This window comes from Fukomys damarensis, unplaced genomic scaffold (genome assembly GCF_012274545.1).
Source record: "Fukomys damarensis isolate Sample0158 unplaced genomic scaffold, DMR_v1.0_HiC HiC_scaffold_30, whole genome shotgun sequence".
NCBI classification, from domain to species: Eukaryota; Metazoa; Chordata; class Mammalia; order Rodentia; family Bathyergidae; genus Fukomys; species Fukomys damarensis.
Genome location: NW_022900942.1, coordinates 50,778,554 through 50,795,578, shown reverse-complemented (window position 1 = coordinate 50,795,578; position 17,025 = coordinate 50,778,554). Strand labels below are relative to the sequence as shown.

The window sequence follows — 17,025 nt, the reverse complement described above, 5'->3', positions numbered from 1 at the left end:
TTTCTAATCTATATACACATCTTACTCGTTCTGTTTTTGTGGAAACTATTTTGAAAAGTGGGATGAAAGATAGTACTTTGGGTAAAGGATTTAAAATATCTATGTAAAAAATGTGATTTATTCTGCTCACTGCCAGGCAATGCAGATGACTTGGGCAGGTGTCCTTTGAGCTCTTTTGTCTTTCAGTGGGGTGAGCATTTGTGTTCTCCCAGCTGCCCATGGTGACTCTGCTCACTCCACATTCATCAATTTCCTTTTTCCTATATCCATTTAGTTTCATTTAAGTTCAATATGTACATTTCAATATGTTATAGAAGTGTTTATAAGATTTCATAAAGACGGCAAGAGGGCTTGGGATTCAGCTCAGTGGTGCCACTGCCTGCCTCACAATTGCAAGGTCCTTGTACCCCCTGAAAAAAAAAAGATTTCATAAAGAGCTAGTGTTGGGAAACAAACTTTTACTTATGTTTTGTTTGTTTTTTCTGTGAGGGAGAATCAGGTTTAAAAAATGAGCACTCTGAGAATAACGACCTGAAGTCCTTGGATCTTCGCAGCCATCTCTGGACTGTTTCTGTTAGAAAATGTTTCCATCCACGGTCTGCTCTCCTGAGGTCTGGAATAGAATCCCATCCCGGAGACATGCTTTTCTGATGGTCCCAGCGAACTTCCACACAGTGTGCAAGCCCGATCACGTCGGGTGAGGGGCTTTCCGTTGACGACATTGCCGGGGGAGAAACGAAGAGCACAGGGCGCCCACAAGCACAGGCCGAGACCGTTTTCTGGGATCGAACTCCACATGCCGCGATGAAGTGTATGAAGGCTTCCCGGCAGCCGGATGGTGATGCCGGAGGTGTGTGAGGCCCGTCAAGCGCGGTTTCTGCAGGAGAGTTTCACTTCCAGCTCCAGAAAATGATGACATGCGAAACACAGCCTTTCATTCTAGCAAACACATTTCTTAGAGTCAGACCTTCCGCGAGATTCCTAGTGAAGCTCTGTCCACGTGCTATAGACTTTAAAATAGACTCCAACATCCTAGGAATTGTTGCTTCTTACTTTTCCTATTTCTACTTTCCCTAACCTCCAAAGAGAGTTTCCCGACCCCACGTATGCCATGCAGTTGGGCTTCAATTCTCAGCTCACAGAAACATGTGCAGGAGTGTTTGTACTTTTCTGTAACAGTATTATTATTTTAGGACCATCCATATATTCGGGGTAATTTTTTTTTTTTTTTTTTTTTTTTTTGTACCAGGGATCAAACTCAGGACCTTGCACTTGCAAGGCAGGTGGCAGAAGCACTGAGCTAAATCCCTGGCTCGGGTAAATCATTTTGACTCTTCACCTTAACTTAAAGTCCTAAGCAATTTGGAGAGCCCCATCTGACCCCCAATATCACCTGTCATCACAGCCTTCTCAGGCTAGTTGCAACAAAATTTACTCAGGCTCATTTCAGAATAAATGTATTGATCGAGATTAATCTTTAAGAATCATACGAGGGAAGTAATTCCCTGCATATTTCCTAGAGGTTGCCCAGCAAAGATAAACCACAGCTACAGCTCAGTACACATAGGATCCAGTGAATGTAGGGACGGGACTTGCCAGCCCCACCACTGTCATTCTGGGAAGTGGTCCACAGATTGTCACTTCCAGGTGGCTCCACCATGCTGAGCTCTCACGTGGTGTCTGATAAAATAGTTTTGGCTCTCTGTCCACATGCTTTTCCCAAGATGTTGGTATTCTTTTGAGGTTGTGGGGTTTGGAGTGGTTATGACAGGCCACCGTAGATCAGTCATCACCAGCTACATAGTGACAGCTGCCAGTGACAGGCTGGTCCTTAGTCACCCTGTGCTGCTTGTTATGGAGACGTCTTTATCCCTTTCTGGCCTGGTGACTCTCTCTAGTACATCTGTGCCGGTTTGGTCTCCTAGGAACTATTCTCCTCCCCCTAAGACGCGCTTTCTTTTGTAGGGTCATGTTACTTCTTAGTGACTCTAGCTACGGAACAAGTCCATTTGGTTTTGAAATCTACAACTGTCCAGGGCAAATAAGGGCTGATCAATGCCTACCATTGCAGATTTGCCTCTTAGCCTTTGCCCTACCCTCAGAGGAGAGGGATGACTTGCTTGTATTTAGAAAGCACCCTTCCAGATCCTCTGTCTATGCTGAATGCCTTTTCATATCCTTTCTATTAGCACAGAATGGAGGGAGGACCAAGTTAGAGAGGGGGAAGGAAAAACTGTGGAGAGAAAATAGCATTTCAAAGTTACTATTCTATATGTCGGGTAGGTAAAGCCATGGGAACTAAAAGTATATTGTTTCTATAAAGAAATTATTCCAAGAAGAAAAGGAAAAAGAAAGAATGAAGAAATGGATTGGGAATATTATTTTGTTAGAAAACCAGTGACCATTCATTACTACTCATTTTATCCTAACTCCCATTTGCATTATTTGATGAAAAATTTCAGGAGTGAGACATGTCACTATTTTGCTACTTTACATTTGAATATCATATGCGCCTATTTCTAGGCACATTCATAAATTTTATAACTCAATACATTGCAGGCACTTAGTAAGTTTTTATTAACTGAATGAATAATAAAAAGCAATAGGCATAACTGGACATGAGAACACAGCCGAGGGCTATCTGGGCAGGAGGAGCTTCGTAAATAAGAATAAAAAATAGTTTGGTAGTTTCTTTTTCTCAAATGGCATTTTGGAGTCTTAGGGACTTGACGATATACATCAGGGAATGTATTTCCTTAACAGGTCTTACCCAGGCACTTAGCTATTGGATGTTGGCACAGGGAAAAAGCAAACAAACACCAGAAAGGTGTGTAGGGAGGAGTGGACTTTAACTCCTCAATTGAAGGTTGCTACAGTAGAGCACTGACCTGCAAAGTGGATCATTGAGATAAAAAAGGCTGTACGTTATGATGTTGGCCTTTTAAAAAATCAACTCTGCTCTGAATGTCATAGTTTACAACTTCCAACCAGACGCTACAACATGGATCCGTGGTCTCTTCCTTGGTCTCTGTTCTTTGGCATCCTTCTCATGGTTTCTGGCTTGGTAAGGAAACACTGTACAGAAAACAATTAGAAATACTGGGAGCCGTTGACCGCAGTCAGTAATGAACAACTCTTAGTTCATGTTTTACAAAGTGTATTTGAAAATGTTAATCTCAAATGAGTTTCCTCTTTGGTGGTAGGGATTGGCTGGCAGGATACAGGGAGTAAGAAGCAACCCCTCCAGAGAGAGAATAAGAGACACTGACATAAAGTTATGCTTTTCTTTTAGTTTCATTGTGGTAAGACAAGTTTTCTTTTGAAAAGGTGGAAAATGAGAATTTTGAAAATCATTCTGTTTTTATTGCTGCTAGGGTAACTTGAGGCATGAATGAAAAGACTGACAAATATCAAAGGCATAGTTAATACTTACAAAGTTGTACAGTATGGGATTTCTCTCTGTGTCTTTGTCAATTTAGACTAATCTTTCTACAATGATAGATAGCTTATACCACAAAGCAATGCAGGGGTTTAAATGAAGTTTCCAATGGCTGGGGGAGAAAACCTTTAGTTATGATTTAAAATAAGTTATTGTATTGAGCTGATAGTCTATGACTAGAACAGAGAGTGCTACCATTAAGAGATATCTTCTAACGTATATAAAACTGTAATTAAGAACAAATACTTGGTAACTATAAGACATTCTTCTGAGTGTGTGCTTGTGTGTGGTTGTAGTATGGGACAACCAAGGCACTTGCTAATGTTAAAAATAGCCTTAACCATATAACTAGTTCATTCTGACATCTAGTTAAATGCTCCAAATGATTTTGTCTGTAGGTATACAGGTTGTATTTGAATATAATTGTACTTTACACTTGTGTTTCTGTTACATTTTATAATGTGCTTTTACATGACATCATATAACCTTCACAATATTCATGAAAAGGAGATATTGATTATATTTTACATAGTCTAAGTAACAGGAAGGTAAACTAAATTACTGTTGGTGATAGCAGTAATATAACCCATATCTACTGTCTACCAGTTCCATCAAAATTTTTTATAGATTATATTGTCTAAGAAATTTCTTGGGCTGGTGTTTCTCAGTTTTTTTTTCTGCCAGGCATTTAGTCTGAATTTTGTTGGTCATTTGTAGACAATCTATTTTCAGAAAATAATACTTTTTAAAGTGTATAATCTGCCCATTGTTTTTTCTTAGATTTTTTTTGGCACTGGGGGTTGAACTCAGACCCTTGTGCTTCTGAAGCAGGCAGCAGAACCACTGAGCCAAATCCCCAGCCCTTTCTTAGATATTTCGTGTTGTCTTTGAAAGCAGAACATTGGGAGAGTCATGCAAACAAAACGTGATTAAGAGGATCTTGAATATATTTCACTTAAAAGAAATTTTACAAATATAATAATATTTCAACACTGGGAATATATTTTTAGGTTTTCTGGACATTGTTCCATAAGTCTTTAGAAAATTATGTTTAAAGAAGACACTAATTTGAGAGCTAGAGTCTTATGTTCTTTCTTTTCTTTTTTTACTATTTTTTAAAAATTAGTACACATTTGTAGTACATAATGGTCACATTCCTCATGTTGTTCTTCATTCTTTTCAAGTTTTGAAGCTGTTTTCTTGTTTCTTTTATCTTGAAAAAAAATTTTTTTTAATGGTACTGGGCATCGAACTTGGGTTCTTGCACTTGTAAGGCAGGTGGTGGAACCTCTGAGGTAAATCCCCAGCCCCTATCTTGAAATTTATTTAACAGGCAGTTTTAGTTTATATATGAAACAAGAAGATGATGTGAAAACATCATCTTAGGCTCTTTGTTGTCTTGAATAAATACCAAAAATCAATATGTAATAGTAATGAATAAATGATAACAATAAGGTATAGTTATAAATTGGAACCAAGAAGGCAGTCATATCATGGGCATCATAATAATATCTTTTTTATGTGTTTGCTTCCCAGCCAGCTCCAGAAAATTTTGGTGAGTCTATTTTGAGTTTTCTTCTAGATTAACAGTAAAAGAAGGTTATGTGCCATTTGGAATAAAAGGACTTAGAATATATTGAACTCCAAGCATAACACATAATTGCATATGCAGCATTAATGTGTGAAAATTGCATTTAAATTTGGTCCAATGCTGGTTTCTTTTTATCAGAGGACATTTTATTCATTATGTTCTAGGATCCACATGCTCTGAATAAAAATTTATGGTGACATAAGGAAGGCCAACTACAATGACAGACACGGAGACATTCTAGAAAGGCTGGCTTGCTATTATTGTTTTAGCTATTTTGTGTGAAGTCAAATGACCCTGATGAAGTAGTCTGCTCCTATTCAGTTACACATTAGGGATGTGGTCATGTTATCTACGTGCCTTTGCATCTTAAAAGAGTAATTTAAGTTTAACTCGAGAATTACGTGGAAGAGTTCCAAAGTACATGGCTAGTAAGGGATTTACACAAGTGAGTAGATGGTGCTAGTTGGACTAATTTTTAACATTTATTTCATGTTAGTCATATAATCTGGTCTTCCAAGTTAAGCTTAATAATACACAAAGTGACCACCTTCATATTTCTGAAGTCATGTGATGTTGAAATACTGTGGATAGGACAGAGTACAGGTACAAAAGCCCTGTCTTTAGTCCTTAGCCTGGTCCATGGGAGGCTCTTAATTAATTAATCAGTCAAGCTATGCTGAATCAATCAAGCTACTCTAAAGACAAGCAAAAGAAGCTCATTTGCTGATTATATAATCGATAAAGATTTTCTCCTTTCCTAATGTAATGTTCAATGTGTTTTTTCTTTCTTATTTTAGTCAAAGATATAGATGGTGGAATTGATCAGGATATATTCGATATCAATGAAGGTTTGTGGATTTCTTTCTTAAACATTATCTGTTATGTGAAGAGTTTGAATCCAGTGTACTGACGTGAATTTTTGTTCTCACATTGCTGTTAGGTGTGGGCCTGGATCTTTTTCAGGGAGACATCAGACTCGATGAGGTCAGTTACAACAGTAAAAGGAGGAAGGAGCTGCTATTATTGCTGAAAGCTAAATACAGAGTAGCCGGGAATGATGGGGCAGCCTAATTCAAGCCCTCTAATTTCTTGCCAGGTTTTTCCCACACCCTTCTAGTTTGTCTGCTTCAATTGTCCTCCCACAGCCTTTGTACCATGTACCTGTTCCAATTCCCCACAGCAAAGGCATCTTCTCAATAAGCAATGACACCATTTGATTCCTGGCTTGAACCTGTTAAGTGCAGCCATCTCTGTGGGCACAGAACCACAGCAGTTCATTTATTCGCTGCATACTTTGTCCTCTGAGAAACTCATACTGTAGGAGTCTCCATCTTTCATGACCCAGATTGCTGGGTGATTAAAGCCACCACCACCCACCACATATGTCTTGATCTTATTGGTCAGGCTGATTTGCATTATTGTAGCAATCTGAAACATGTTCATTTAAAAACGGAGCTTCACTGATTCAATCTAGTTGAATCAAGATTCAACGGACTTTTAAAGCATCTTCAATGAATCAGGCTTTTTGTCACAAAAAATAGATTTTGTGATTTGTCCTGACTCCAGGAAAGGTTAGCCTTGGCACAAAGGGTCCGCTACACCGGTTCATAAAGAGTGCTGATTCCTATTTATCATGACACACAGGTGAACACATATGTGGATTTACATGTCAATTTAGGGGAGTTTCATTCATTTATTATTTATTTATTGCCCACCAGAGTAAAAAACCTTTTAAAATGCACTATCTCTCTGCCTTGCAAGAAAAAGGTCCTGCTATGATCCCTGGTACAAAAAGAAGACAAAACAAAACAAAAAACTTACTATCCCTTTGGTGATGATGGGAGAAATGGCGTTTGCTTAGGAGAATGTTTATAAAATGTTATTGTATTGGGAATCGGTAAAAACTAGAGAAGAATATTGACAAGATCCACCCTAATTTGATCCATCCCTTTGACTTGGAGATTACCCGGTAGACCTTTCTTTCTGTGAAATTTTGCTTCTCTGACAGACACACTCCTGAGTCCCGTCCTTATCCCTCTGTGTTGGAAGTGAAAGCTCGGCTCTCACCTCTCCCGCCCTTCCCCCCAGGAAGCGGAGCTGCGGTTCTTAGAGTCCGCCCAGACCTGGGCCTGCTCTTTCTTCCGTCTGCGTTCTCTCGCCTGTGCCAGGGTTCAGAAGTCATCTCTGTGCCAGTGACTTCCGTGGAACTCTAGTCCTTCTCTTCCCCATTGCTCCAGACGGGTCCATCCAATGCCACTTCGCCAGCCCCATCTAAAGGTGTACAGCACGTCTCACGCCTGAGCCGTCCTCTGGTCCTTCCCCCAGTACCTTCCTCCCTCGCCTCCCCTCCTTGTAAATTCCTCATCAGTCCCTCACCAGACTCCCCCACATACATAGAATCGTCAGGATCTCCTTCATTTCTTCCCTTTTCCCCACCCTTCCCCTGCAAGTTCGGTCGTCATCTCCCACAACCACCCCAGGCTGTCTGCTTCACTCTGTCAGCCTAATTCAAGCCCCATAATTTCTTGCTAGACTGTTCTAATAGTCTCCTCATTTGTCTTCCTATTTCATTTGTTGCCCTCCCACAATCTCTTCTACCTTGTACCTGTCTCCCTCCACAACAGCGAAGTCATCTTTTAACTAGACAACGACGCTGTTTCCTTCCTGGCTTGGACTTTTTAACAGCTTCCTGTTACATCTAGCTGTGCCATCGAGGCCTTCCATGATTTAATTCTTGCCTCCTCTTCTCTGAAATCATCTGTTCTCTCTCTTTACTTACTACTTGTCCATCTCTGTTTTAAAAAATTTTCTCCACAACCCTTAAATTCATCTTGTTTTAACTTCGTTGTCTTTCATACTGTTTTTCTTCCCCTCTGCATACAAGCGATGTAAAGATGAACCTTGTGCATTTATTGCCAAGGGAAACTTACTCCCTGGAATAACGTTCAGTGTGTTAACTGGATGCATACATTAACAAAATATTATTAATCTTCTATTTTAAAATTTAAAATTCCTCTAAATATTTGGAAAACTTTTTTTTTGCTCAGCTCATGTGTGGCCTTTCTGATATTGTGGGATACAGATTTTTCAGGCTTTACTATTACTTCTTTCTTGTACGTTTTTAATCTCTAAAAAAAGCTATCGATATTTTTAGGTTTCTAATACTCATTTTTTTGTATCATTTCTTCTCTTTTTGCGGGGGTACTGGGGTGCCAACTCAGGTCCTTTACTTGCAAGGCAGGCAGTGGAACCGCAGAGCTAAATCCCTGGCCCTATATTATTTCTTCTTCAACTTTATTGATAAAATTAATGCTAGCAATTAGTCACTTCTTCCTAGAAACTGTCGTATTATGATAAAAGTAGAGATCCACCCAATCTATTCGGACTAGCTGGGGGAACTTTCACCTTCATCTATTTCCAGATTGACTCTTGGTTGTTTTTGCCTAATTCATTTAAGTAGCCCTTTCATATTTGCTCTTAACAGGCACAAGGTAGAAATTCCATCGTTGGAGAAACTTATAGATGGCCTCATACCATTCCGTATGTTCTAGAAGACAGCTTGGGTTAGTATGCGCCTGGGAGTGTCCGTGACTAATACACATTCCTCGTAGAATATGATCTCATGGGTAGGCTTGTGGTATCGAAAGTTTTGTTTCTTTGCTCCTTTCCGTGGCTATGTATATTTATTTTTAAAAATAACCAGAATGTACAACAAAATACCCATAAAGAAGAATACACTGGAGTCATTGTAGGCACCTTGAGACCATAATTTCAGTGAAATAAATAGGACACACAGCTTGAATATCATATGGTTTCTCTTATATGAGAAACTCAAAATATTAATAAAGAATAAAATAAAAGATAGATCGTGGGAAGTGGGGAAATCTATCTTTCTCAAATGGGAAGGGGATCAAGAGATGGAGGAAAGGGGGAGAAAAAGGAGGAAGGAGCAAAGTATTAAGAGATGTTACGTACATGAGCCAACTCCCCACAGGAAGTGTGGTCATTATGTACTGCAAATACAGACTAATTAAAAAAATTTTGAAGTACTTTTGTTTTTAAATTTTTAAATATTTATTTTTTTCAAAAAATGTACCCTATGTTTTATGAAAGGTAAGTGATTTTTAATTTGTCTGGACCTCAAGTTATTTTTGCCATGCATTTTAAAGAAAGCTATTCTGGCTTTATTTATATTTTTGTATTTAATTAACACACTCATGTTATTGATTGATTGATTGAGTTCAGGACTAAGGATTGAACTCAGAGCTTGGTCATGGCTAGGCAAGTGCTCTACTAAAGAACTACATCCCTAGCAAATTTACCTATTTTTAAGCAATGTTATAAACAGCATAGTAAATGCCTTGTGAAAAGGAACTATTTTTCACTTTGCAAATCTGATGGTTAGCCTGATCTCTGGAAGTCAATAAATACTTAAATATAAATTGATAAATATATGCATGGAAAACAATAGTTTAAAAACAGCCTAGATCCTACCATCCAAAATATGCACATTTACAGTTATGATGTTTTAAAGTTTTTGTTCTCCTTTTTCCACTTAATATTGCATTTTCTATGCTATAGTCTTTATAATAGAATTAAACTTCAAAGTTTTATAGATCACTTTTTTCAATTATGTGATTTTGAATTTTTCTTATTCAGAAAATACCTCTATGTAATATTGTAGAAACTGAATTTATTTTCTGTGTTCAAAGTAGGTCAAGTATTCCCTCACATTTCAGAAATGTATACCATGTTCTAATGACTCACACTAAAGAAATTACCAAGGAAGGCCACTTTCTAATGAAGCAAAAATGAATCCTTGCGAGGTGCCTTCTGGAAATGATTTCTGGATGTTCTGTAGTTCTCAGATTCTGGTTGGTTCACCTGGAAATTCTGCTCAAAAAGCCTCAGATTAAACTCCAGGCATCTTCTGGGAGGTGGTTTCAACTCCCTTAAATTACAATCCTTTCTTGAGCGCCAGACTAAGGGAAAGGAGAGAAAATATGGAGGAAAGGCTGGAGGTAAACAAGTGGGGATGGACGTGGAGGCGAAGGTATAGGAACCCAAAGTAAAATAAAAGGGAAATAATAAATAAAAGGGAAATCATCCTGCAGACCTTCTACCTGAGACCCTAGGATTTCCAGCGATTTTTCTCACCCTTGGGAGCCAAGGGATTCCTGACATGATCACAAGTGGAGCTCTTCTGGATCTATATTGCAAAGTTAATTAAGTCTTGCTGTAGTAAAGGCACATGGTAAAAGAACATCTTGGAGGTCTGTACTAATTATAACACTTTCACATGTGACACCTTAGTTGAGTTTCAAGACAGTTCAACACAAGATGGGAATTCTCTTGAGCTTTTGATAAAAGGCTCAGACTACCATGACCTGTTTATGTTCTGTTGCAATGCAGTGGTATGGTGACTGCTATCATCCTGCCCTATTGTAAATAAGAGTCACATATGAAAAATGATGCAGATTTGATATTTACAGCCTAGAAATTTTGAAACAATTTAAATATTTGGCAGCAAAGAGTTATCTAGGCATGTTATAGCCATTCATACAGGCCTTAAAATGGTGAAAACAATACTTAATGATGGAGAAAGATTTTGATCGTATATTATTTAGTAAAAACAATTTATAAAATAGTAGGAAGACTGTGACTTCACTTTTATAAACATATATATATATATATATATGTGTGTGTGTATTCAGAAGTAAAAAAAATGATAAGGGTAATTGAATATTCTTCAGTGATAAGATTTTAAATTTCCTTTTTATTTATATGCCTTTTGTAAGATATTTACAGAGCTAACATTATTTGTGTGGTGTTGTAACAGGTTGAACCCCACGTGGTTCTTATGATCCATGGGTTTGGGGGCCTCCCTGATGAGAATCGAATTCTCCTTTTCAGTCCTGCCAAGACAGAGGCATCCTGTGTCATCTTCCTCCAATGCCAAAGCAGTGGGTGCTCACCAAAGTGTAGCAGACGTCCCTGCCCAGGACTAGCGGACTATGAGTAGCACCTGCTTCTTGCCTTCCCTAATTTGGGTATATTGTTTTATATCAAGAGTCAGACTGAAGCTCTCCGTGACTCAGATGGGCCTGTCAGCTGGTGGACTTGGCGAGTATAGCCCCTCCCTCAATGGCCGCCGTAGAAACCTAGGCCCCTGGTTGTGAAGTGGCAGGGCTCTGCTGAGTTCCATGCAGCTGAGGTCAGCGCGACCCCAGCTAAAACCCTTTCCCCTGAATTATGGCTTCTCACTGACCCACCTGATGGGTTGCTTGCTAATTGCACCCAGTCCTAGTACTGGTTTGTTCATCCAAGCAAGATAAACAGTGCTTGCTCCCTAACAGCCCTGCCTGGCACCATCAGGCCAGGTGTTGGGCAGTATTTCACCAGATGCCTTCAAAGCATTCCTTCCCACAATTGTATTCAATAAATACTGGAAGTGCTTGGGGGCCTTTCTTGCCTAGAGCAGCATTGATCAGTTTCCAAGACCCAGCTTCTTCACTGAAAGTCTTAGCTTCCTGTCTTTATTCTTTCTTTCCTTCCTTCCTCCCTTCCTCCCTTCCTTCCTTCTTCCTCTCTCTCTCTCTCTCTCTCTCTCTCTCTCTCTCTCTCTGTCTCCCTCCCTCTCTCCCTCCCTCCCTCCCTCACAGTGCCACTGAGCTAAGTCTCAGGACTTTATGTCTTTATTCTTTAATTCACTTTGTGCTGTGGTGGCTTCAAGGAGGCCAGAACACCCTGCAGAGGCTCTGGCAATGTCCCCTTCCCTGTTCATGTTCCCTGTACCAAAGGAAGGAGGAAATGGACATTTGACTTGGAACTTTGCTTTACCTTCTTATCTTATCCTTACAATGTGCCGTTGATTTTATTCTCTCACTTAACTGATGAGAACACCACAGCTATAAAGATTAATTAAACCAGCAGAGGTTTTGGTCAAAAGTAAGGTGAATAGAGGTGAGCAATGTGCATGGCTCCAAAGCATTCCCATTCTGCCCAGTGGTCTCCTCCTCTGCTGAAACTCTGCCACCACCATCCTTCACTTCTTTGGTTCCTGATCACATCTGTGACAACCTCTCCCTGTGCATCTGATACAACCTCTTCTTTCAGCTTACCCTCCAATCTTTTTTTTTTTCTTTAAAAATATAGGAAGTATAGTTTTCCTCTGCCTCTGCCGTCTTTGAGGTCCATATCTAGTCATCATTTTTTAGCATCATTTTTTATCTCCAGAGCAATGATTCTTAATTCTGTTTTGGTCCTGGGCTTAGTCACAATCTCATAAGTGCTCACCCTAAGAAATATACTTTGGAGATATAGATAGAGGTATTTTATTTGCATGCCATTTCATGGTAGCTGTGGGCCCTCTAACTCCAACATCCTCAGGTTAACAGTCCTGCGGTGAGGCTTGGCTGCACAAGGGAGTGTCTCAGATGAAGCATGTGACCCCGATGTTTTGATTGCTATGACCCACCATTTGTATTCTGTGAGATGAAGAAATGCCCTTCTTATTGTTCAGTATTGTACTTCCTCAAAGGAATATGAGGCAGAAGAGCTGGGAGGAACAGTGATGTGTTCCCCACCCCATCCACTGGCAGCACTGGGTACTGAACTCCAGGCTCTCACATGGAGCTGTATCCCTGGCCCTTTTTTCTTTTTTCTTGTGAGACAAGTTCTTGCTGTGTTGTCCAGGTGGGGCCCAAATACACAGTCTGCCTGCCTCAGCCTATCAGAGTGCTGGGAATATAAGCACGCGCCACCACACCTGGCAGCAAATACTTGTATATAATACTTAACTGGTATTGGCTACTAAATTTTATAAAACTATATTAAACATTCATGAAGGGACTAACTTGTGATAAGTAATATAGTGTATGTCCTGTATTTATGGCAAATTGGCCAATGGTGATTTTAATAAGTGTATTTTGTTCTTTTCCCTTAGAAATAAATGCCAAAGGAGTTATCCTCAAAGCATTTGAACGCTATCGGCTAAAAACATGCATTGACTTCAAGCCTTGGGCCGGAGAAGCTAACTATATATCAGTGTTCAAGGGCAGCGGGTAAGTGCAAGAGTGTCTCAGTCCCTGTCCCATCACTGAGGCACAGCCCCACACCCTCAAATGGAAGGGGAAAAAGGGTGTATTTTGTACCACTTTTCAGCCCATGCTTGGCACCAAGGTAGAAATAGCATAGTGGAAGGACTCGGGTGGAGGAGCCATGGCAGCCAGGAAGTGAAAGAGTGAAGGCGGGCACTGTGGACAAAAGCACACCCTTCCAGGACCCCGGTGACCCGCCTCTTCCAACCAGATCCCACCTCCTAACAGCGCATTTGGCTACGGATGATGGATACAGTGACCCCATGATCTAATCGCCTTCCAAAGCCCCCTCTCCAAACATGAGGCTTTTGAGGGTCATTCTAGATCTAGACCGTAAAAAAGGATCAGTCACTTCCTTCTTCCCCTTCCTCCCCTCTGTTTCCTTCCTCTTCCTCTTCTTCCTGTGTGTGTATGGGGGGGAGTGGGTATGGGGTATTGAACCCAGGGCCTTCACACTAAGCTACATTCTGCAGCCACCCACCCCTGCCTTTTTGGGAGTCAGGGTCTCACTAACTTGCTAAGTTGCCCAGACTGGACTTGACCTTGTTATCCTCCCAGAGTGCTGAGATTACAAGGAAGGGGTGCCTTCTAAGAGTTATCAAGAGACTGCTGTGTCTGGAAAACTATATCACAGCAACTGCCCAAGGCCATGGCCTTTAGGATAGGGCCACAGCTTTCTTTTCTCTTTGTTGTAGTAAGGCAGCTAGATATAGTTTTTCTTAGCCATAAAATATTTTAGTGGGCAGAGGCAGATTGAGGAAGATCTCAGACTTCAAAATGCCCAAGGAAAACCAGGAGGAGGCTGACTGGGGGAGGACTTGTTCCTGTGCAGTGTAGTGTTAGGGCAAATTCTCCAAACTGCCTGCTTTGCAAGGTTTCTTGTGCCTCAGCTGGGCTAGGTGAGATGTGCAATGTCCAGGTAAGGGGAAGGGTCCAGTTGGGCTCTGACGTGGACGAGGCATCAAGGATACTGCTCTGTGAGCTCAGCACGCACCACTGTAACACCTCTTACACCTCTTCCTTTTTTCTGTAAACATCTGCAAGCTGCTGGTCTTACATAGGCAACAGGCACATTGGCAGGCAAGAGCTCTCCATTGGTGTGAACTGTGACCGAATAGCAACGGTGCAACACGAGTTCCTCCACGCTCTGGGATTCTGGCATGAGCAGTCACGTTTTGATCGGGATGACTACGTCATGATAGTTTGGGACAGAATCCAGTCAGGTACAGTCTCTTGGTTTTTTAAAAATTATTTTTAGTTCAAAAAAGACTGAGCCTCTAATCACTTGTCCCCTCTTGCCATTTGCACTAATTGTTAATCATGGAACAACTCTCATGTTTTGAGGTCTTACTTCTTTCCTCTTCTAACTCAGCATGAACTGAAGCCCCTTACAGATGTGAGGGTGCTAGTACCCCAGAACACTGAGACTATGCCTTTGACCTTCTCATAATCTGAGAACCTAGTGTTTCCAAAAATGTGTGCATGGACATCCAGTGGGAAGACGTGTGTGGTCAAGTTAGCCTAAGAAATCCTAGGTTAAAGCAAATGAAACTTATAGTTATATTGCTGCATAACTGCCAAAAGATTTCTAGGCCAAGCAAAGTGTTTAGTTTTGATGTATGATTCCAGTCTTTAGGATTCTCAAAGTCCAATTTTTGGTAGAAACTTCTGCTCACAGCTATAGGATTTGGAGATCAGGCATATATTTATTTATTTATTATGGCCATGAAAATCATCTGATTTCAAACTGTAATCAGTTACCCATTAATAGGATGCTAATTAGCCATATGTCTTCTCTGAATGTGTTCATTTTAGTTTAAAAAAATGAATATGTATAATTAATAAATCATAATTATATGTATTTGTGTATATGGGCTACAAAGTGGCATTTTGATCTATGTACATAATCTGGATGATAAAACTAATTAGCATATCTTCCACTTCACTTCACATTTTTACGATAAGGCATTTGAAATTATTCTCATAGCAATTTTGAAATATATAATGCATTGTTATTAACTGTAGTCTCCATGATGTAAACCTAGCCACATATATTCCAGTGACCCAGTAATCCCTAACTACATCAGTCCTTTCTGATGGCTCTTGTCTATATTACCATCCCCAGGTTCCATCTCACCAGCCCTCCCGAAGTCTTTTATACCTCATCTCCATTGGCTGTGCATGCCCTCAAATTTTCATCATCGGTGGCCACCGACCCTGAATGTTTCATCAGCACTTTTTAGGATTTGCCTTTCTGTTAGTAGTTTTTAGAGCTCTAGACAAATGTTCATGTTCCACCTCTGGGCTTTAGTATATGTATTGCTGAAGCGAGCACCCAACTCTGGGTTTTAATGGGATCTGAAATATGTTTAATAGACTTGGAATCACGATTTTAGCATGAATATTATATTAAAAAACAGGAATGTGTGACACATTTGAAACATATTAGATCAACTTTAGCAAACTTTGCTGTAGTTCATGTTCTTCCTTTCTAAGTTTTCAATGTTTAGAGTAGGATGAGCTGAATTTTATGAATATCAGGTAATTAAAGATTTTTTCCTATCATTTAGGCAAAGAGCACAATTTTAACATCTATGATGACACAGAATCAGATTCTCTGAATGTTCCCTATGATTACATGTCTGTGATGCACTACAGCAAAACCGCATTCCAAAATGGAACAGAGCCAACAATTGTAACAAGAATCTCCAAATTCGAGGATGTGATTGGCCAACGGATAGATTTCAGTGACTGTGATCTCTTAAAGTTGAATCAACTGTACAACTGCAGTATGTGACAGTTTCTTTGAAATAACTTGTATTTCACTCTGCCATGTTGGAAAAAATGATGGTCTGTGATATTTAGGGTTTTCTGAGATTATGGAAACTTGATTTTTTTTGAGGGGAGAATAGCACCTAGATCCCAATCTGTGACATAGATACAATATTTTTCTTCTCACAAGGTTTGCCCTTGCAGTCCTAAAAAAACTTGAAACCTTATAGGCATGTGCTCTGGGTAGGTTTGTGAGCTGTTATCAAATATGGACCAGTTTGATATTCATACCTCTTTCAACTAAATTAAGGTATAGTTGTAATATAAATGGGGTCAAATAATTTGGGTTGTGGCTTAATGATCTGAATAAAATGGGGAGTGTGTATTCAAGATTCTACAAATATATTAATTAGAAGAAAAAATGACTTGGTGAAAGCAGCTTATTCATATCCTCAGAACTAATCAATCTCTTGATAGGACTTCTGCAGAAAAAGAGGGTTGTCAAGTCACCATCTCCCAGGACTAATGAGGCGTCCCCTTTAATGCCAATGTGGCATTCCTCAGACTTGATAAACTCAGCTTTATTACTTAGATTATCATGTTGTACAAATGTTAATAATTGTGCTTTTGCTTTTGTAGCTTCTTCCTTGAGTTTTATGGACTCATGCAATTTTGAACTGGAAAATGTATGTGGTATGATCCAAAGTTCAAGAGATAATGCTGACTGGCAACGGGTTTCTGAGGTTCCTGGGGGGCCAGAGAACGATCATTCCAACATGGGCCAGTGTCAAGGTAACAGGAGGAAGAATCTTCCGGATATTATAACTGGGGGCTCCAGCCTTTCCCTTTTCTACTACAGACCAGGGTTTGTTCTCTCACTTCTATCAGTTATTGATGATTTTCTATTAGGAATAAACCTTGTGCATTTTAAGTACATGGTTAATCCTTTTGCTTTTACTCCTCAAGAATATCCTTCTATGACTCAGAGCTGTGCTTTGTGAGAACTCTACCAGTGTGTGCTCAGAGCCAGAGAGGACTGCACTTCTCAGGAGGACTTGCCTCGGGGGTCGTACTGGTATTTTCAAGCAGCTTGTACAGTACAAGAGACTCTTTCTAATGGACAG

The 17,025-nt window shown here is 40.0% G+C and overlaps 1 protein-coding gene across 5 annotated transcripts in view; it reads left to right on the top strand.

The window, feature by feature from the left end:
* The first annotated feature begins 826 nt into the window (after positions 1 to 826).
* Positions 827 to 17,025, top strand: part of Mep1b (meprin A subunit beta) — a 28,036-nt gene continuing 11,837 nt past the window's right edge. The window contains exons 1-9 of one of the 5 annotated variants that reach the window (XM_010641473.3): positions 827 to 850; positions 4,976 to 4,994; positions 5,828 to 5,878; positions 5,971 to 6,014; positions 8,515 to 8,593; positions 12,976 to 13,093; positions 14,174 to 14,352; positions 15,700 to 15,918; positions 16,541 to 16,693. In XM_010641473.3, coding sequence (XP_010639775.1) covers positions 836 to 850; positions 4,976 to 4,994; positions 5,828 to 5,878; positions 5,971 to 6,014; positions 8,515 to 8,593; positions 12,976 to 13,093; positions 14,174 to 14,352; positions 15,700 to 15,918; positions 16,541 to 16,693 — 877 coding nt within the window. In that variant the 5' untranslated portion in view covers positions 827 to 835. Of the gene's footprint in view, positions 851 to 2,865; positions 3,065 to 4,975; positions 4,995 to 5,827; positions 5,879 to 5,970; positions 6,015 to 8,514; positions 8,594 to 10,943; positions 11,154 to 12,975; positions 13,094 to 14,173; positions 14,353 to 15,699; positions 15,919 to 16,540; positions 16,694 to 17,025 lie in introns of those variants that run through there. The other 4 variants (XM_010641476.2, XM_010641472.2, XM_019210213.1 and 1 more) reach the window with 4 other exon arrangements.